The sequence below is a fragment of the Aulonocara stuartgranti genome, assembly GCF_965226115.1.
Source record: "Aulonocara stuartgranti genome assembly, chromosome: 14".
Lineage (NCBI taxonomy): Eukaryota > Metazoa > Chordata > Actinopteri > Cichliformes > Cichlidae > Aulonocara > Aulonocara stuartgranti.
Window position 1 is genome coordinate 27216837 of NC_138950.1, and position 21394 is coordinate 27238230.

A 21394-nucleotide genomic window follows, 5' to 3' on the forward strand; every position below is an offset into this window, starting at 1 on the left:
ACAAAAACTACAAAATACAGTCATATATGTCCCTTATTTTATATATATATATATATATATATATATATATATATATATATATATATATATATATATATATATATATAATTTATTTTTATTTTTTGTTGGCTGTACAGGCACTATGCAAACTGTGCATTTCTGCCAATTACTCCACATTATGACATAGGACAAACAAGAGACTTTCACATACAACTCTGGGAACAGAATCATGTCTGAAATTAATATTTGCAAAAAGAAAAAAGAAAAAAGGAAAAAAGAAAGAAAAAATAGTAGAATCATTTCCACTAGGGGGCCTTGAGCAGTTCTTTCTTTGCATCTCTGCTGCTCCTCTTGCCTCTGTAGCTCATGCAGATACTATCCCAGTGTTGTTTCATGGTGCTGAACCCACAGCGACAGCAGTGATGAGATTTTAAGGAGTAGGTTGTTCTCTTCTTTCACTGTCCTCTCTGTCCAACTTAAATGCTAAAAATGGCCTCTGAGGCTAATTTATAGTTGTGGCGACTGTCACCGCTGATTTGTGATCCCCAATGTTTGTGTTTATGGAACATGCCTTATTTTCTTCATCTTATCTGCCTGCAGATGGACAGCATGGTTTGACAGGGTTTATTTAGATGTGTGCTTTTTCCGGCACAAAGTATGGTGGGGTGCAATTACCAAGGACATAGAGTGAAGCCCTGGGGTCAGAGGCCCTTTCCTGTCTCCCTCCCTGAAATGAGTAAGCGTAGCTGCAGCCAGATCTCTGGATAGGTATATGGCAAATCTAAGTACAGCGAAATAGCCATTTTAGACTTACATTTTAAGAATCTGGATGTGTTGTTTGGAGAAATGTGATGAAGAGAAGAGAAGAGAAGAGCTGAGCTGCTGGAGATAAGTAAGATAAGTGGGTCAAGCCTGAGAGACTGCTCTTCACCTCAGACACCTGCACCTCTCCACAGATCCCTCATCAAGGACTCGCATTGTCTGAGGCCTACGCCATTGTCTGCTTAAGGGCCCTCCAGATTTGCTGTGCTTCTCCAAGTGGACTCAGCCCACCTCTCCCCAAGAAACAGACAAAACAGTGGATTCCAAAGTGCCGGCCCCTTGGCATTCCCTTGCCTTTGGGAGATAAAGAGGGGAACTTCGGGCTGATTCACTTCTCCGCTCTTCATCCCTCTCCACAGCCCACCAAAAAACTAGAAGATGAGGAGGAGGAGGAGGAGGAAGAGGAAAAGAAGAGACTTGCCAGGGGTAGTAGAGGGGTGGTCTTGGGGTCAGAGAGTGATTAGTGAGAAGCAGAGTGGCGCTCCTTTTCCCCTTTGGTCCTCCTCTTCTGTGGTCACTGAGAAATGACTTCCAGTGGGCTTACTGGTGTGGGTGGAGAGGGAAGTTGAGGAATTATTCCCTTCTGTCTGTCTGTCTGTCTGGACTATATTTAACCTGCCTGACAAGATGGATGTTTCCAAGGGAATTCCCCCCAACATAAATGAAGCCATTATACTGTGCTCCCTGGGCTTCTCCCTTGCTCTTTAGTTGTAAGTGGAGGTCTATAATGTCAGGAGGACATTCAAAATCAGGTTGATATACAACCTGAGCATTAATGCTGACATGCTGCAAAACTCGCTTATGAATGGGAGTGTACACCCAACAACGCTAACTTCACCACCTATTTAAAATCAGGCAGGTGTACATCTTTTCTCTTATTCATGCATTTAGACGTGGCTCAGCTTATGCGAACAGCAAAGGCACTCTCTGTCGACACACAGTGATCGCATACTTCTACCCACGCTCATGCACACAGACTCCCACTGTCGTTCCAGTGTGGCTCGCTGGTGCAGGCAATACGAGGAACTGGTGGAGGAGTTGGAAGTGATTAGGGAGAAATATGCCTGTCTTCCTGTAATGTCAGTAATAGGCAGCAGCACATCAAAGTCCAGGCCTGTCAGAATGATCCGGATCAAACCAGCCCCCATCTGGAAGCCATAACTGACTTTTCACTCATTTAAACACTCTTAAAACACACTGAACAGACATGGAGCTCCCGTCTCTGCTCGCCACTCACCACCACTCATATCAGCACCCTGTTCTTTCTGCGTCTGTGAGTGTGTGTGCGTGTGTGTGTTACTCTCTCACTACCTTAATATTGCCCGCCTCAGTGTGACATTTAATAAGCCCATATGTTTCACATTTATTTATTAGGCTGCTAATTTTTTGATTAATGTTTTCAGTCACACCTTTAGTCTCTCTTTTTTTGTGGAATGTGCAAGAAATAAAGTCCAAAGTGTGCCAATGATCTGACAGTAAAGGGGATATCTACATATGACCTAATGCACAAGCAGATATTTTTAAAGTAACATAAACATCTGCTGAACCATGAAATCAAAGAAAATATTATTCTTTCTGGAGGGGATAAAAAAGCTGGCATCAAGTGCACGCCTGTTTTTCTGCTTTGCCTCGAGTCAAAGATAAGTATCTTGTCCGTGCAAAAATGGCACAGTGCATTTTGAAACAATGATGCAGAGTGCTCCCCTCCTGCCTGCTTGCTTACGCTGTGTTGACTGGACTCCTGGACACATATTATCTTTCCAAACACAAGTCGGACACGACTCTAAGTGTATTTTAATTGGCTTTGAGCCGCCTTCCTAAAGCAAACAGCTGGTGGTGTAGCTGGTGGTGTGGTGTGCTTGGTGACTGACGGGTGGCTGGCTGTAAGGGTGGGGTAGAGTCCCACTGCCTCTCTGACCACTCCACCGGCAATCAGTCCAACGAAAGTGTTTGTGCATGTGCGTGTACGAGTGTTTCCCTAACTAGATGTCTGTACACGTGCTCACGTGTCACACTGTCTGTGGGTGAGACTTGCAGGGAATATGTGTGTACTCTAGGGTGTTTCTCATTTAAGCAGTGCACACTTGCTACTGTAAAAAGATCTTAACGGCTGACAGATAGCATCTTGAACTGAAGTGCAAGTGATTTAATACTAACAATTAAAGTAGACGTGTCGGCAGGCAGCTTGGGTCCCTGCTGTGGCCGGACAGGGAGTGGGCTGTCTCCCTGTGTCAATAAGACAGGGAGACAGGCGTGCCTCTGATGCTCGTGCTGCTAACCTAGGCTACTCTACTTTTTATTCCTCCCTTCATTTCTGTTCGTGTTTATTTTTCTAATCTTGTAAAAATGAATCTTTCCTGGACCAGAAGTATTATCTCCTGTTAACATAATATGCAATATTTCCTTTAAAATATAGATTTTTGATTTGCGGTTGCTGGCCACTGTTGTTAGGGAGTTATGCCTGTTGTTGATTTTTGGCTTAACTGTCCAAAACAAGAGTGCACTTGGATACTTGCACAGAACGATAAGCGAAAATGGAGCAGAGCTCTTTCGAGTTAAGGAAGGAGTGAAGGCAAGCTGAAAAGAAAGTTTCATTCTGAGCTCAGCATATGGAGAAAAGCCCTGAAAACGACTCATTTTACAAGAACCAAGGATCTCGCTCTGAACATGGCCAACTCCGTTCTCATAAAATCTATAGACCATCCATTATAAAACACCCAGGCTCTTATGAACCCAGCAATAGGGCCTCCTGCCTCCAAATCCCCTCTGGAAGTGTTTGAAAAACAAAGCGAGGCTTCACTTCAACCTCATTAACTAGTTATAATAAACAAAACAATGTGTTTTTAATGGATGGCGAGTCTCGTCTCCCCATCCCCTACTAGCTCTGGTCCAAAGCGACTGGCCAGTAGTGGGTTTCCCATGACTGCAGCTTATAGTGTCATGATGATGGATGGGCAAGGTTGGCGGGGGCTGCCTTTTGCCCTTCTCCTTTGGGATGTCCCACAGATTGACAGGCACATTGTGGTGCTCGAGTCCTGCTGACGTACTGCACCACCCGCTGGCACAGCCACAGAGAACACCAGATAATACCTGCTTTCCTACTTCCATATTCTGCGTGTTCACCTTAGCAATGCATGCAGAGGAACATGAAAGTATAAATATAAGCAGATGTCAAGGCAGTCTAAGTTTGACCCAAGATGATAAACCCGTAGTGAGGAAATAAAAGAGGCCAAATTTTCTCTTGACAATGTTTTAAGGGTAGTATGTTTCATTAGTTTATCTTTGCGCTAGCGTGCTGAACAACCACCTGAATCCAAGGACCCCTGCAGGACCTCAGCAGGGGAGACATTAGCTTCCTGATGAATAAATACCAACAGAAGCTCAGCGCCCACAACACAAACTCGGCTAATGTCGATAGGTTCAAGAGTGCCACACATGTGCATACACACGTCTCTCTCTGCATCCACTCTTTCTCTCTGTATCTGACTCATTCGAACGCACTCCACACCACACAGAGCGCCTCTGGAATAAAATTCTCCCAGCTAGTGTAAAACAATCCAATAACAGCCAGCACCTCTCAAAATAAAACAATAGCTCAGCTCACGCTGGTGTTGTAAAACAGCTCAGCCGATTACACGCACGTATGTGTAACTGTATTGTAAATTCGCCCTTTGGGTAATAGCACATTTTTCCTTCATTTGGTGATTCGGGGATTATAATAATAGTGGTGTGTGTGTGTGTGTGTGTGTGTGTGTGTGTGTGTGTGTGTGTGTGTGTGTGCGGTTGGGTTCATGCACATGTAGCGGTGTTTTTCAAATCTATTCTTACATTGTGTTTTATGCCAGTACATGCTTTTCGTTCCAGTTTTTTGCAGCGGCGCGGTGGAAGTTGAGCTACTCTTTGTTCTTGTTTTTTCTTTTTTGAAGTGTTCAGAGTTTTTGAAGAAGTAGCTACTTGCATCGCCTTATTAGTTCAAAGGTCATTTGAATAGATGGGGTCAGATATAAGACTCAGACAGAAGGAGCGAGAGGGAACGAGTGACCCTGGCCCCCACGATGCTGCTCAATGTGTTTGTAAACAGGATGTCATTAACACTGGGAACTGGCCAGCCTCACAATGACTTTTGTCTCCTTCTGTTGTGTGCATGTGTGAGACAGAGGCGTGTAAGGCTGGGAGGCAGAGAGAGAGTGTACGGTTGATACAATTTCCAATGAAACGCTTCGCATACTTCCACTGATAAATCAACACCCCACAAATGCCCTTGTACTTTTCTGTCCAAATAACATCCAGGTTGACTTTGTCACATCAGATAAGCACCAGCTAATGTGATGAAATTTATGGCTCGGCGTGGCTGCTGTACTAATACAGCAGCAGATTGTGTGAAGCTGTGCTAAGTGCACTCAACTGTCAGCTCTTATTGTGGTGTCAGTCCTTCCTTCTAATTAGTGTCCTCAGCGGGCAGGAAGTGGGCCTGGGCTGGACTAATCTGTCAGTGAGGCCAGACCATCCTCGCCCAAGCGACTGTTTCCTTAGATAAACCCAGAGGCCTTTATCTAAGAGAGTTGCGACACTCAGGGGGCCTGGGAAGCCCCTAGTGATTCTGTTATTAGTTCTCAGATCTACATTTTACACACTTAATCCAAAACAGATTTAATGTACAACATGTCTCAGCTTTCATCTAGGTATTTTTATACCTTACGGAAATGTGAAGTAGCATCTTTTGGTAATACTTTCGTATCGAACCACCGATCACCGTGGTGACAGGTGTTGATTGAGCATGAGAAGGAGGAAGTGTAGCGAAGGACACTTCCTGGCAGACAGTTTTATCAGTGAGGGAGCAAAGGGGTCAGAGAACGGCTGAACGAGGTTATCACACTCATGTAATCATGTCCTATATGCGAATGGTCCTCCAAGTGCCTGGCAGAAGCCGAGAGCTGCTGACCAAGGTAACTGTCTCTTTCATATAAACACTGTGTGAGTTATAACCGAATGCTGGGTCCATCAAGTGCAGAAGTTGTTTCTTTTGTTGTCTTCTTGTTTCTTGGTTCTCAGCGTGCCGCTGGAGTTCACAGAATAGTTGGAAAGGGTGTCCAAAGGACCTGAGGTTGCTTGTGTATTGTCTAAGGGCACTGACACATCCTGCAGGGAGATAGCGCTGCTTGTAAAGATTAGCAGGCTGTCTTTCTTGACTAATGTGTGAAGCAAACAGCCAACTTGAAGTGCAAGATATGTAGTTTAAAGACGTTTGTGGCTCATTGTCTCTCGGTGCGAAACAAAGTCACGCAACAGCCTGAGGCAGGAAAGGAGAAAGTGCAAAGCGAGAGTGAATGGGCTCCTTTTCCTTCCCTTGCTATGTTTCCTTCGCACCCTCCCTCTATCCATCCTTCGCTCCCGCCTTTCCTCTCCTCCTTTCCTCACCACCAGCGGGGTCCAATTCCTCCACTTGAACGCTCAGGGCCAGCAGCGGACTGATTAGACCCACACCCCCAGCCGCGCTTCTCTGAGGACTCTGCAGCGGGACGACTTCAAATGCACCTCGCTCCTGCCACCCCAAATAAAACCTGACTGGTCCTAATGGACATATTTTAATCTCCCTGGGTTATTTGAAGATTTCTTCAGCCCGCTGCTGGCCACAGCAGAAACAAATTCCTTTCGCTTTGTTGATTAAACTGCCGCCTCTCCACCGTTGCTTATCATACAGCAACGAGCCGCTCTTTTTAATTAAAAGTGAGACACCACAAGTGTGCAATTAACAGCTGGTAATTATAGAGCTCTTCAGAAGTGCAACACTCCACCTTCATTTTCAATTATATAATGGACAAGTGGCTTTTTGATCTCCAAATTAGTGAACTCTTGTAATATTTGTTTTGTGGCAGATTTGGGGGGTTAATAGTGGCCTATGGTGGCCTGCCTCTTCCGTGATTGATGCAAGAGCAGAAAAAGGGATATTAAAAACTAAACAGTCCATCAGGAAATGCAAATCGCACCTTCATGTTAATGAGCAGGCAGCGGACCAGGCTGGCCAGCCGTGGCGTTTCATGTGGGAAAAGCAAGTGCCCACTCTGCCGCAAACTGATTAGTACATTTGAATTTGAAAGTTTAATTAAGTGCTTCTAATATAGATCGTTTTGGAGGGTGACACGTAACATTAAATGGTTTGATACTTAATTCAGCCGGCTTTTGATTGCAAAGCAAGCACGGGTAAATTTGTTGTGTGAGAGTGCTATCCCAAAGGAGGCAGAAGCCATGGACTTAATTTTAAACGTTTAACTGATAACTGATGAAAATGTTTTTTAATGACCGACGCAGTCTTTGAGTGTATAAAGCAGAACACTTGTACAGTTTTAATTACAATTGATTTCCATCTATGTACACGGTTGCGGTATTGTTAGTTGAGAGTTAGCCTTCTTTCACTCAGTCCATCAATATGAAAAAGTAGACCCTGATTGATTTCCGACTTCATGGGTGCGTGCAGCGGGGTAAAATGAGGTGATTATTAATTGATGGAAACACTTTAATGTCTTTGGGGGACGCTTTCCAATGCTGGACCTTTTTTTTTTTCCTTTTTTTTTTACCAGAAGTGAAAGTATCAAGTATTTCAAAAGTAAATTACCGTTTTGGCTGTTGTGATTTGTAATTGCTTTATTTCCCAAGTCAATAAAGTTCTTAAATCAATGCCCCTTTTTCACTATAGAAGCACAAATACCCCTGTTATATTGTCTTCATTTGCATGCTGACTCTGAAATCAAGCTCACATTTCTTTACATAAATATAATCAGATGTTAGAGATAATAAGATCTCCATATTAAACTGGTAAAATACGAGGAAGTTCAGCTGAGTATGACAACTGTCTTTTGATGAAGTTGAACTAAAATGTTTCAAGGATTTAAAGTGACTTATATGATACTATTATATTGAATTCATTCGTGTAACAGATTTCTGCTTTACTTTATACTTGCGGCTGCGTTCAGGCAATCTGTCATTAATTATACAGTCATGTCACTCCAAATATGTATGTAACCATAGAGGAGGGGAGGGGGGAAGCATGAAATCAACAGTCCCAAGTCACTCAAGCACTTTGGAATTTTGCATTGGTGAATATTGGCAGTTCAGTGTGAAATAAACACCAAGTATTTAAATTTAAACCAGGTCATTATGAATGGTTCTTAAACAAAATGTCAGTCATTAAGCAATGCCATGTGGCTCTGCTTAGATTTCCTGTTCAATTTAATTTAGCAAAAAAAGAAATGGGGGGGATTTCTTGTATCCCGTCTGCATGGAACGCTGAACACTTGTTACAAGTTGGCATTTCCCGTCTATTCCCCCTGAATGAGGAGATGGATTGTCAGTGATGTGTTTTTGATTGTGTGTATGTGTTGCTGTGTGCATGTGCATGTGTGTTCTCAGTCTAATCTGAGCTGCTGTTACTGTCATGTCCCTCTCCTTCCCTCATTGTCCCTCTGCATTCCCACCTTAATCTCACTGTCATTTGGCAGCTGTCACTCTGCATTTATGCCCACCTCCTACTCCACACACACGCACACAAACACACATACACACACACACACACACACACACACACACACACGAACACTCCGATTCCCTCACCTGCATGAAACACCTTTTTTCAAGTGAATTTGAATAAAGAAAAAAAGAAGCTTTTTGATGTATCATCAGATGTGTCATCTAAACAATTTAATTTACACCAAATTCTAGCTACACTTTAGAAATTTTTAATAAATTGTTTCTTATGATAATAATTTATGACACTTTTTTTAAAAATACAATAAAAAATACAATAAAAAAAAGAGTTTCATATTCAAGAGGTAAATATGAGCCTCCCTCAGTCCTCACAGGGCCCGATAATGTTTATGCCTGGACTCCCATGCAGTGCTGTATAGTGTGTTACACAGGAAGACAACAATCCCCATACAAGACCAAAGTCCTACTGTATTGTCCAGTTAAATCACCTCCTAAATAGAGGGAAATTGACATCCATAACAAATAACATAACAGCTTCAGTGCTCCGAGGGGGATTTTGTTGCTCGGAGCACAGGGCTGAATGTTAGCCTTCCAGCAATCATTAAACAAACATCCTCTCCAGGACCTCTCCATGCCTGGGTCTATTCCACATGTCACACTGTGGTTTGGAAAGCCTCCGCATGCGCAGACATTATTGTATGTAACAAGTTCTGTAACAAAGTTAAGGTAGAATTGGCCTGCTGCTGCGTTAGTGGTCAAGGCAAGCAAAGTCTGAGAGTAGAAAAGCAGCCCTCAGACAAAGTCTATTCATATCCAGAAATATTAAATAGAGGATGTCAGGTGGGTAGTAGGTGGTCACCTTGTCACATTAAAAACACTCTCAGTTTTCTTTCCTTACCAAACAGAGACCTCACTCTGAATGAATTCAGCTCTTTAAGTGGGTATCGGGCCTGGTGTTTTGAACCTGTATCCGACATTTTTTTGAATAATCTGAGTTTGTATGTTCTCATGCTTCCGAATCCTTCCAGAAGGGGGAGGATCAGTAATTCATGTGGTCCATTGTGCATGTTTGAACAATGCTCACACTGATAACCTCTGACCCTCAACTGCAGTGGCATAACAGTTTCAAGAGGCTGCTTTATGTGAGAGAAATGAGAAATGGGAGCTGTGACCAGAAAAACAAACTCTTTGAAAGGGGTCGATGAGCAGGACAGGTTCAGTAGCACCAGGATTACACAGTGGTATTAAAATCGCCACATCCATAGAGAACACAGGGTGTACATGTCTCTGTTTCTTTCTCACTTTTTTCGGTTTGTTACTTTTGTGTGTGTGTGTGTGTGTGTGTGTGTGTGTGTGTGTGTGTGTGTGTGTGTGTGTGTGTGTGTGTGTGTGTGTGTGTGTGTGCGTTTCTCCAAGTGATGACTTTGAGTTTGTCACATGTCTCAGCCCTGTGTTGAAGGCCATTTGTCAATGGTGGAATCATTATACATGTTCCTGTCCCCCTCCCAGATGGGCATGGTGATCACCACTGACCCCCTGTGACAACCACAGCACCTTCATTATGTCACCACGGCCACCCTGTCACTACAGCAACTCTTTAACCGTCTGTGTGACACCCCTGGGTGAGACTCCAATCTCTCATCCGGAGGCCTGCCTGTCTCCGAGCTTGTCACTCTGTGCGCACACTGAGTCTGGATGTCTCTGTTGCCTGTGTGTTTACACCTTACTCCATCTGCCTTTTTTAATCATTATATTGTATTAAACTTTGACAAATCAGCCCTGTAACTAACAGTAATATTAGTTACTGGTTCCCTAAACAGCTACAAACAACATCTTTCTATCATCTATTAGACAACTGACAACTAGACAACTGAACCGTCAATTAATAAAATAATTTCATAGTGGGCACTATAGATATACATTTTGTCCTTCCCAGTGGGATTATTATAGATAACACACTGGACACTACACTATTACCTCTCCCCCTATTTTCTAATCAGCAATTATTCAATTATGTCCCAACAGTTGGAGGGTATTGCCAATGTCGGGTGGGGGGGACCCCGGGGCCCCGCAGAACGCCTGTGATTAGTGTTGCATCTGCAGAGAGGTGACAGAATCCCTCTTCAAATATTTTGTCTTCATTTTACGGCTCTGAGATGCAATTATGGAGCAGCAGTTCATTACAGCAGCACGCAGCGCTTCATGTTTTATGCATGTCGCCTCATTTAGGGCCTTTATTAATGAGCCAGGCCTGACCAGGCTGCTTGAGACTGTACTGCAGACTGTGCGATGGCCACCAATGGCTTGTGTTTGTGTAGGTGTTTGCGTGCTGGTGGTATGAGTAAGGAGGAGTAGGGAAACGGGGGGAAGGAAGGAGAGTGAACCAGAATGAAGGCTAGATGGAAAAACACAATAAAAAATGTCACTGAGAGAAAACTGAATGAAACAGAAAACGCGTGTGGTCAGTGCGGTGGTCACTTCGCCGCTGTGCCCTCTTTATACCCAGCAGCCGGCCTCTAGTGTTGAGACTGGTGCAGACTGGTTTGGCTTTAAGTCAGTACATTGAAGGGGTGGGGGCAGCAGGGGTGACTAACCGCACCTCCCTCCGCAGAAGAAACTCCATCTGCATCCAACATTGAGACAGATGAGGCCAATTTGGGTCCTTAAATTTCTGGGCTGTGATGGATGTGGGGTGGCTGTGCACGCTGAGAGGTTTGCGAAGGGAATGGGCGAGAGAGAGGGGAGACAGGTGAGGAAAGTGAGAAAGAGGGGGACATTCAGTGTGACACAGAATGTGAGAACAGGGAAGGAAAGAAGGGTGAAGGAGACTCACCTCTGAGCATGAGTGGTTTGAATTTATTGCTTAAATTGGTGTATTTATTGGATTTTTATTTTACTCTTTGATGTACGGCGCAGACATAGAAAGTTTGGAGACATGGGGTCAAAATTGTTCATAAAGTTTAGAATTCTTCTGAGTGCACAGGACACACACACACACACACACACACACACACACACACAGTGGAGTTATGGAGGTGATATAATGGGGTACTCGATCCAGACCCTTGACCTGACAAATTAAGCTATGAGGCTAACAGCAAACATCGGTATGTCTTTATGCTTGATGCCCACACACAGTATGTTTTGGCACTTTCTTTGCAGGTTTCAGCTGAAGCAAATCTGAAGCTAATGTGCCGGAAATGCGAGTAACCAAAAATGTCTTTGTTGGATTTTTTTGTTTGTTTTTTTCACCACTGAGCTTCTCTTTTCTAAAGCAATCAGTGTTTGTACGGAAGGCAGAAATTCGAGGACAACATTACTGATTAACTGATACTCACTGATCTCATTTATTTGCATCTAATTATTGATATCTGACACTTAGATATTTAAGATTTTGAGTAGGTACAGGCTGTATTTGCCCACAAATGTGCCCAGCTTTAACTGACTAATGGCCTTCTTACTGCAGACCAGGGCTCCCATCTGGACTGCAGATCAGCCCCCTTTGATAAGAACTACCATCCTCAGGCCTACATAAATATTTTATCAAGTATAATGGAAATTGTCAAATCAATCTAATTGTGTAATGCATTACGAAGACATCAAACTCAAACAAAGCACATATGCTATCATTTCTTTTAACGACCAGGCCAGACCGGGCCAGGCTGGGCCTGGTTGAGCTGGCGGTTTTGTACCCAGGGGGCCTTCCGCAAGGCTGGGGTGGCTGGCAGCAACCACTCTGGATATACATCTCTCGCAGACTGGCCTCACTCACATTTCATCAAAGGAATCAATTTCTCAAATGTGCACAACTGTGAGCCATAATTATATTAGGGCCCAATGGCAGTTAGCCATGACATGAAAGAGAAAGAAAGAGAGAGAGAGAGAGAGAGGAGGTAGAAAGAGAATGCTCATCTATGCAGGTTTGAACTGGAATCGTTGTTATTGTTAAAAATGGGCAATTTTTTAGGTCAAACATATTTTTTTAGCTTTGGTGAACGTAACTCTTCCACACATTTTTTTTTCTAGATTTTATAGGTTTGCTTTCATTTTTCTATAGCTTAGTGGAAGATTGCTGATGCTGCTGTCTAAAAGGAAGATAGAAGGATGAGGACACAGAAGCAGGAAGATAGATGAAAGGAATGGCGCAGGTGACCAGAGCAAACAAATCAAAAGCTTAGGGTGTGTGACATGCTGCAGGGCGCTGAGCTGGGGGTAATTTCAGAGGAAAACACGTAGGAGTTTAGGGGATTAATGACCTTTGTCAACATGTTCTTTACACATGTCACTTCAGAGGCAGGCACTTTTTAAAATCTTGTTTATTTGCACTTCTACTTCTAACTCAAGCAAGCAATCAGCACACTCATTAGGAAATTAAGATCCGCGTCTCAACACAGGCATGCTCATGAGTTGTTGTTGATTACTTCTTTACTTCTGTCTGTGGCTTTACGATGGATCAGGCAGATTCCATAAACTTTGTATGGCCACAGTCTTAGCGTGAAGTATGCTATCCACTATTCCCCACCATAATCCCTTTTCACCTTATAGCTTTCCCCTTCTCTTTACATTTACTCCTGCTCGTTCTTCTCATCTCCTCTATCCCAGGGTCATTGTATAATGCAGAGGGCCCTCTCTCTGTGCACCAGCTGATGTATGGCTTGTGGAAACAATGTGAGTACTGGGCTGTTATTCTGTTTGCTTTACATTTGACAGGCTTGAGTTAGCGTCCGACTGGGATCCTATCTCATTAGGCCAAATGCTAGGCTAAAACAATCATAAAAATCATTTGGCAACTGGCATCCCACTTAGGAACACCTGTCAACATACAGGCGGAAGATAAACTTGTGAAATTGGAGTCAGGGCCCGGATTGAATCGGGATGCAGGATAGAGATGGAGGGAGGAGTGAGCAGGAGAGATGCCCATATGCTCCATGTTGTTAGCGACTTAATGGTATGAAGTGGCTGGGCTGATGCAGAGACTTCCTTGTTGATGATATTGATTGTGGTTTTAGGATGTAAAGTGTGTGTGTGTGTGTGTGTGTGTGTGTGTGTGTGTGTGTGTGTGTGTGTGTGTAGGGGTGTGTGTGTGCAGCACATCCATCTCTGTGTTCATCAAGATTTCATTCATTAGCGTTTCATTAATAATAAATGTGATTTGTTAATCATCCACGTTGATGTTCCAAGCAGAGTGAATTTTTTTTACAGCAAATTCATAAAGAAAAGGACTTTGTATATGCATGCGTGTCAGTCAGTAGCTCACAACTGCATGAAACGACACAAGCCTCCCCTCAATCTCAACATTTTTTTTTCTTTTATGCAAACACACATTTTCTCCCCCTCTCTCGATTCCTCGCACAGGCTTCTCTCTTTCCCTCTGCTGTTTCTTCCCCTCCTCTCCCTGTCTAAACATACATCTTTATCAAGCGGTTGTTGTCAGACAACATTAGATAATTAATAGGCCATTTGTCAAGCCTGTGAGAAACATGTTAAAATCCCCGAGCAGCTCGGCAGATAAATCCTGGCGCGTACACAGACTCCTTTGTTGTGTCAGCCTGCCATCGGAGCTGCAGATTTACCATTAAAGGACGCTCATTATTAATCACAACTAATGCTAATTAATTAGGTGTCTGTGTGTGTGTGTATGTGTATATGTGTGCGCGCGCACAGGGGACCAGCTCAAAGTTTCAGTTTGTTCCACGGTGTTAATTGGTAACTTCGCCCACAGCCCTTAATGGAGTGTTTTCCATTTGGAATGAGGAGTCATTGACTACGACAAGGGGGAAAAAACATGGACAATGCTCTCATTAATTAACACTGTGTTAAGAGCTCTGTTCCCGTTAGTGTGTGTTTATGTGTGTATGTGTGCATGTGTGTGTGTGTGTGTGTGTGTGTGTGTGCGTGTGTGCCAGCTTAAACATTTTGCATAATACAAATACCAATTTGTAATAATATGGAGTGAAGGCAGCTATATAAATGGTATTTATTTAAACATACAGTAACAGAGCATTACTTACACAAAACCATCTTTGATGTATTTTCTGGTCTCTCTGGGAGTAAGCATGAAAAGCATAAGAGAAATACAAACACATAAAGCCATTAGAACAAAATTTTACATTCACATATTTTTATATGATTTGTTTAGATTTTTACCACATTCTGTCTAACAAACCATATCTTGTTTTAAATGTGGAAATTCTTGGTGGTCTGAGAACCAAATGTTGACAGATAAACTGTGGACAATTGCCTAAAACTGTTGTTGTCGAGCTACCTACAGATTTGAATGTTTGTGCTTCGTATCAGTCAGTTCCACAGTCACCCCAATGGACCCACGGACCAAAAGACTCCCTAAAAGCGGTGTTAAGGCCTCCATTAAGCACAAAGACAGAGTTAATTAGGAAGCTTATTGCCTCTCCCGAGGCCATGGGGCTCCAAACGCTCTCCTATGCACCCTGCTGAGGGAATATAGCCGCACAGTGATGCACTGTAATTAACAGTACTTAGCAAATCTACAGCAGTCATTTTCTGATTGGCAGTAGCTTTGAGAGCGTTAAAATTAACCAAATGAAAGATAATTATTTTTATGTGTTTTGAATTCAGTCACAGTCTCTTGGGGTATCTTGTTTTTCAGGACAAAAGCAGAAACAACAGCAATCATGCTATGGCCCTTCAGTCGCTGCCACATATTTTGAGTATTTGTGTTTTCAGTGCTCATTTTTACTGCACAGATATTCTTTCTAAGTTCTTGGAACAGCAGAGCAAACTGATTTCCGTGGTGCTTGGATATAAAGCGAAAGCAGGGATGTGATGAAGTGTGCAGTTTTTAAATGTGGATGATGACAAATGGAGGAGATCATATGTGATAATGTTTGACCTGTAGTACAAGGGTAAGACCCCATACATCGCCTCATGCCTGGCTGTCTGTTATCACATGAGAAAAATGATGTCTACAGATAAGCACGAGAGCCGCTCCACATTAGGTGAGAAGTTAATTTCCATATTTCATGATCTAAGACCCCCATCAATCAAGTCTTCGAGCTCTTTCTCTGGTAAATGATTTGTACTCTGAATTGTCCTCAAGCTCAGTAGATGAATGATGTTTTCATCTCATTGTATACTATGAACAGACATACAGTGGAAAAACTCTTTTCCTAACTTCACCCACTGTCTACAAATAATAAAACTCATGCTTTAGCTGACAGATTATATATTTTTTTTAAGTCTTAATATTTTTGACTTCTCCAGCTCTTCCTCACCTGCTAACAACAAGACGCAGCCAAATAATTAAATAAAATACAGACAAAGAATAGAACTGGAAAAAAAGACACACAACAGCAGGAAAGACAGTGGATCAAAGAACCAAAAAAAAAAAAAAACACTCAGAGAGGAGGGGTCGAGTATGTCCACAGGTAGGTTATTCTCTCTGTAAACATATGTATCCATTTGTCCCGTGGGTGCGTCCTCTTGGCGTCCCGTCAGCACTGGCTGGGTCACACCTCCATTAGGGGCTTTGTCACAGTGATTAATAGCTCTTTCTATCATCTTTAATTCACTCCCTGATGATGGCGGCCGTGCTCGCTGCTTGGGGTAATCATGTGATGTATGAGTTCGCCCAACACATTGTGGCAGAGGTGAAAATCATTCCACCCATGCAGATAGCAGGACCGGGAACGAATGTTTTCCCTCTTAATAAAAATTAATGAATTTGGCATCAAGCTCAACCATTTGAATACATGATGTATAAGTATGTGTGTGCATATCTGTGTTTATTCAATAAGCCAATATGTGCTTTCCTGTGCTAATGGCTGATTCTGATGAGGAGATAATTTTGTTTCCCTCACTGTTTTGCTTTTTGTCTTTTGGATACATAAACATCAAAGTTTCTCAGGAGTGCACCCCCTCCCCCCTCCCCCCCCCTCCCGTGCTTGCTGGTACTATCTTGATGTGCAATCTGTGTTATTAATGCAGTTGAAGTCATGAGCATGCTCTGAGATGGAGTTCCCCTTCTCAATCCAAAATTCTTTCAGAGCTCCCACTTTGATGAAGGGCGTCAGCTTGCAATGGTGAAGTAATGCCCATTACTGAACAAACAAACACGACCGTTTGCTGCATGTAGGCAGAGCATTAAAAATGCATGCACTCGCACACACACACACACACTGATCTGATCATCCAACTGCAGTGTCACTGCTGTCCACACACCTAAGCAAAGCCCTAAGACTAAATTATCAGTCATCTACACACGAGACCACAATTTTCAAAACTCTGCACATAGCATATTTGTTTTCAGCAATCGTTTACTTTACAGAAACATATATGTTTATGAGCCGAAATGCTCTTGTGGAGTCCAGTGGACCAGAGGAATTCCTGGCCTGAATCAAATATAAACTTGGAGACCAGCGTGAGAGGGAAAATGTCAGAGGAGAAACAGCAATGGTGGGATACAGTTACCTTTAAAAGCTCTTGTCCCTCTACCATGTGGCAAACTTCACATCCAGGCCTCTAACCATGTTACACAGTCTCTGTGCTGAAAATCATTACCCTTACTCCCAGAGCCACATTGGGTTTCATGCCCGGCCCAGTCCAGTCGAGTCTTTGAAAGACGTCTCCTTTAAATTCCCTGGGCCCACACAGTGTGTATGTCAAACACAATAGTTGTACACCGTGTAGACACTGTGATCAGGTATTGCTGCAGGGAATGACTATCAGAACTGCTTTAGTTGTAAGTACGCCTTGACAAAACATGCACGCACAGGTGCACATGCTGGATTACACAGAAAATAATAATATAACAGAGAGCTGATTCAGCAAACTATGTTCATGCATAGATTTTTTTTTCTTTGCCACAGCAAACACACAGTTTGACAGGAATTATGATTCTTACTGACAGAGGAAAACATCTTATGTACTACTTATGCAGTACTTTACAGTTTTACATTCCTCTTCACCACAACTTGTGTTCTGACCTTGAGAAAAATGGAGTCTGCATATATTTACAAATGTGTAGCTCGCTGGTCTTGGCTTATCTTGTGTGTCGAGTAATGTAGCAGTGCTAAGTTGGAAGCATACAAATATTGAAGTGCATTGGTTTTGTTCAAGTCTTAAGTTAATTTCTCAGGTTAGTTCATGACCGCCTGTGGCCAATCACAATGCCCCATTTATTCAATCAGACACATGTTTAATTCAAGGCCAGTGAACAAGAAGTGCGTGTGTGTATCTGGGTGGATCAAAGGTTCCGTGGCTGACAGCGCTGAGGTACAGTGTCACACAGGAAGCCCTTCAGGAATGTTCCTCATCCCAGGGATGGGTTGTTGAGCCTCATTAGCAGAGCTCCTTCTCCCTGTGACCTGTCAGTGTGTGTTAGGCACAGCCCACCACAGAACAGCAGTTTCCTGTGGATCATTTCCGGCTTTTAGTGTCTTTCTGTCCCACCCTGCAACACCTGGCTAGCAGCCCGTTGCGTTCGCTGGCTCAATTACTGCCTTGCTGTGTCTTTGCTTGCTGGGCGACATCTCATATATGATGTTGTATTTAAAACGTCCTACCTGTACATATTTAGTATTTTAGTATTTATTTATTTATTGTCATTGTCAAGAACAATGAAATTGCGTTTGGGGCTTCCATACAACCCAAAAAAAAAGAAGAAAATAATAAATACCCCTTAAAACCCAAGTGTACATATTTAACCCAGTGTGACTCCAATGCAATAAGACAATCCTTAGCAATAATGTTCGTAGAAATTCAGACAAAGACCTGAGAAACATGACAAAATACAACAATGCAACCCATTCAATATTATTGTACTGTGAGATATGATATCAGATATGATAGTTATCTATTTAAGAAAGAGGGGGGGGGGGGCAGGAGGGGGAAGAGAATAAAGATATGATTGTGAGTGACTTTGTATTTTAAATGCAACTGTTTTTCAAATTAATGTGCTTCTTTCAATCTACCTCTGTTTCAAAGACTTCACAGCATTGCAAGTTTATACCATCACAGATTGTTTCAACACTGGGAATAATTCAATCTTTATTTCACTATTAGGCTCAACAGCCACGTGTGCCATTCTAAAGAAGCCCAGTGTGGGTTGAGGGGTCGTGCTTCAATATCCTGTTTCACTCCACTCACAATAAACCTTAGTGTGTGTCTCTCTGTTCCCTCTGTTTTCACTGCACATTGAAGAAAGCGTTCAGGAAAAAGAATTATAAAACAGCCAGAATAGCACAATGCTGGGTCAACCCTTTGCCGTAGGGCCCAAAAACCTGTTTTTGACCTAATAGGTTTTATTTTAAAAATTAAATTTGCCTTGCTTAATTCCTAAGGCAGGAACATGCCAGGCGAGTACAAATTATAAACAAGAAGTGGGCTCACTTCAGGATCTCCTGTTTTTTACTACTAATTTCCACTGCAACAGAATGAAGGTCCCCTTGCATGATACATTTGCTGTTTCCAGACCCGAAGGCCCTTCTGTCTCCTACTGTTTATTTGAACTAATCAAGTTTTCATATGTTGTCCTTCATCTCTGAAGTAAGTTAAAGAGATGGGAACAATAACCCGTTGCCACTTTATGTCATTGGACATGACCCTCACATCAAGACTTCTTGTCTCTTGCAGGTGACGGAGATGATAAGATACCTCTTTATCCATCCGACATCTTAGACGACGTATGCGGCTCTGATGGGGATCCTACACCTTCTTCGGCCCTGCCAGAAGACCCGGGATCACCTTCACTCTCTGACGATGAGTCCTCTCCACAGGACCATCTGTCATTCCAACACCAAAGCATCTTTTTCCCCCAAGAAGATCTGAGCATTCCCTTTGACTTTGAATTGCGAGAGTCAACCGTCCCATCTGGAGGGCTGGGCATCTGGAGCCGCAGGAAGGTGAACGTCGGGGAGCGATTTGGACCATATGAAGGAGAGCACAGGCCTTGTCTCCAAGATCCTACTCAAGGCTGGGAGGTAGGAACATATACAAACTCCTGTATTTCATTATGTTATCTAGTGACAGGGAATAAAGCTGGGAAGAGAGATGTTTATAGGTGGCATCAAAGATCCTTTAGGCAACCAGGGTGTCCAGATTAAAACAAGAAGCGTTTATGTGCATTTATGTGACATAACTGCATTTCACTATGTTTTTTCTACAGCAGTAGTATCACACTTTTTGACGAGACGGAATTTCCTTCCCCTGTACACTGTGTAGCGTTCACATCAGTCCACTTTTTATTTCCTTCCATGTCGTCATGTTCACATTTAGCACAGTGACCACAAAGTTGTTGCTGCCGTTTGTTGCCCAATGATGTAATGTTAGGTCAGCGCGACTGAAAGAAAGTGAGTTGAGCTCGTGCTCTTAACTCAATTAAAATGAAAAGCCATAAATCCCTTCTTCATCCCGGTTAGGGACCCAGTGCGACCACTGGCAAATCACATATTGGTCAGCAGACACAAAAAAATCGAATGCAGGGTCACGGCACAAGGTCAAAGGTTAGATGTGGTCTCTGTCAGTGTCAGGCTAGTTCAGTTTTATGGAGCAGGACGGAGAGGCGCGGGGGAGTATTGGCTTCATTCAGACTCCCAAAATAGATCCTCTCTCATTTGAACGTGAGGATTTAGTCTTTGAAACTCAGGGATTTGTAGCGCAGAGCCAGGCTCATTAAGAAAAGCCGACCATGCAGCTCACTGAAGTGAGAAGTCAAGGTATATAAAGAAAACGATGATTCAATACAGCATTTTTCCTCTTTGTAGAGTCTAACTACAGAGAACGTTTCCGTGCTGCACTTTATAGCTGACTGAGAGCATGTTGGTAAAATATTAACATTCAGCTCATATAAATAGTTTGGGATTTGGACTCGTCCTCAGTTGGTTTGCATCATACAGCATTAATCCAGCCCATCAGTTCAAACTTAGTGGTTTTTGGTTTGGAGAAAACCAAAATAAATTTCTGCTCCTTAGCTATTTTATTATTTCTTTTTAAGCTGAATTTCTCCAGGAAGCAACTTCTACCTCTTTATCAACTGCAGAGCGGGATGCAAATATAAATTTGCGTTAAATTGAAGTGATGAAATAGTCTTTATTTAAGCCAATTTTCATGATATAAAATCATAATATGAAGTCCCTGTCTCTCCCAAAGAGATTTACAGCTGGTTGAACAAGCTCTGGGTTATTCTTTTTCCCAGGGAAGGAAATAAAGAAAAAAGGTTTCATGAATTTTAATCCTGTGGTAATTTATGGGGAGCTTGAATAATAATATGTATTTAAGAAGCTGAGGAGCTTGGATGTGAGTGTGCATATGTGTGTGTCTTGGGGCAGGCGGATGGGGGAGTTGAGGGGAAAGATGGGATTCTGGCGAGGCAGCACTGTATCACAATGTTTAATTACCGCCCTGACAGCAAGCCATAACTCTTTCCATTAAGTAAATAAGTTGTAAAGAATTTATGATGAAATGCCACATTATTCAGAATGGATATTCAGTGATGACATCCCTCTGCATTAAATATGGTAAACACCATTAAGCCCTCCTGACCCTCCCCCTCTTCTCCCATGCCCACCCGTTTACTATCCCTCGGCCATCGCTCACCCCACTCCCTCCGCCTTCCTTTTGCCTGCAACCCGTCAATATGCCAATAACCCTGCGGAGGGTCTGTAAAAATAAAATTGATTTGGTAAATGTGAGCTAAGATAGATATGTTTGCTTTCATCATCAATCCCGCACAGCGCAGCAAGGTGATGTCACCGACCGGGGAGCGATAAAGTGGCGCTCCCATCTGGAGCTTTTGATCTAGGGCTCTGAAGCAGCTCAGGCCAGTGGTGACAGACTGGGGAAAGTTTGTCACCAGGGAGGCCACCACTTCTCAGCGCCATCACCATAAATTTGGGAGCTTTATTCATAAAGGGGAAGAATGAGTTATGACAACCATGATGCTTTATGAATACAGGAATGGTGACTTATGGGAAAGATAGCTTCTGTAAATAAAAGGCAGAGAAGCAGTGGCGAGGGATCTGTCAAGCTCACCTACGCTGTCGCATGCAGAACCAAAGTGCTGACCGTGCTAGCAGTTGTGTGCACAGTGTGAATGTATTTGTGTTTGTGTGCATGC

At 42.9% G+C, this 21394-nt stretch overlaps 1 protein-coding gene across 11 annotated transcripts in view; it reads left to right on the forward strand.

The window, feature by feature from the left end:
• mecom (MDS1 and EVI1 complex locus) overlaps nt 1–21394 on the forward strand; it is a 125485-nt gene that overhangs the window by 20966 nt on the left and 83125 nt on the right. For all 11 annotated transcript variants that reach the window (XM_082503155.1, XM_082503164.1, XM_082503160.1 and 8 more), the window contains exon 2: nt 18913–19259. In XM_082503155.1, the coding sequence (XP_082359281.1) occupies nt 18913–19259 (347 nt within the window). The remainder of the gene's footprint in view (nt 1–18912; nt 19260–21394) is intronic.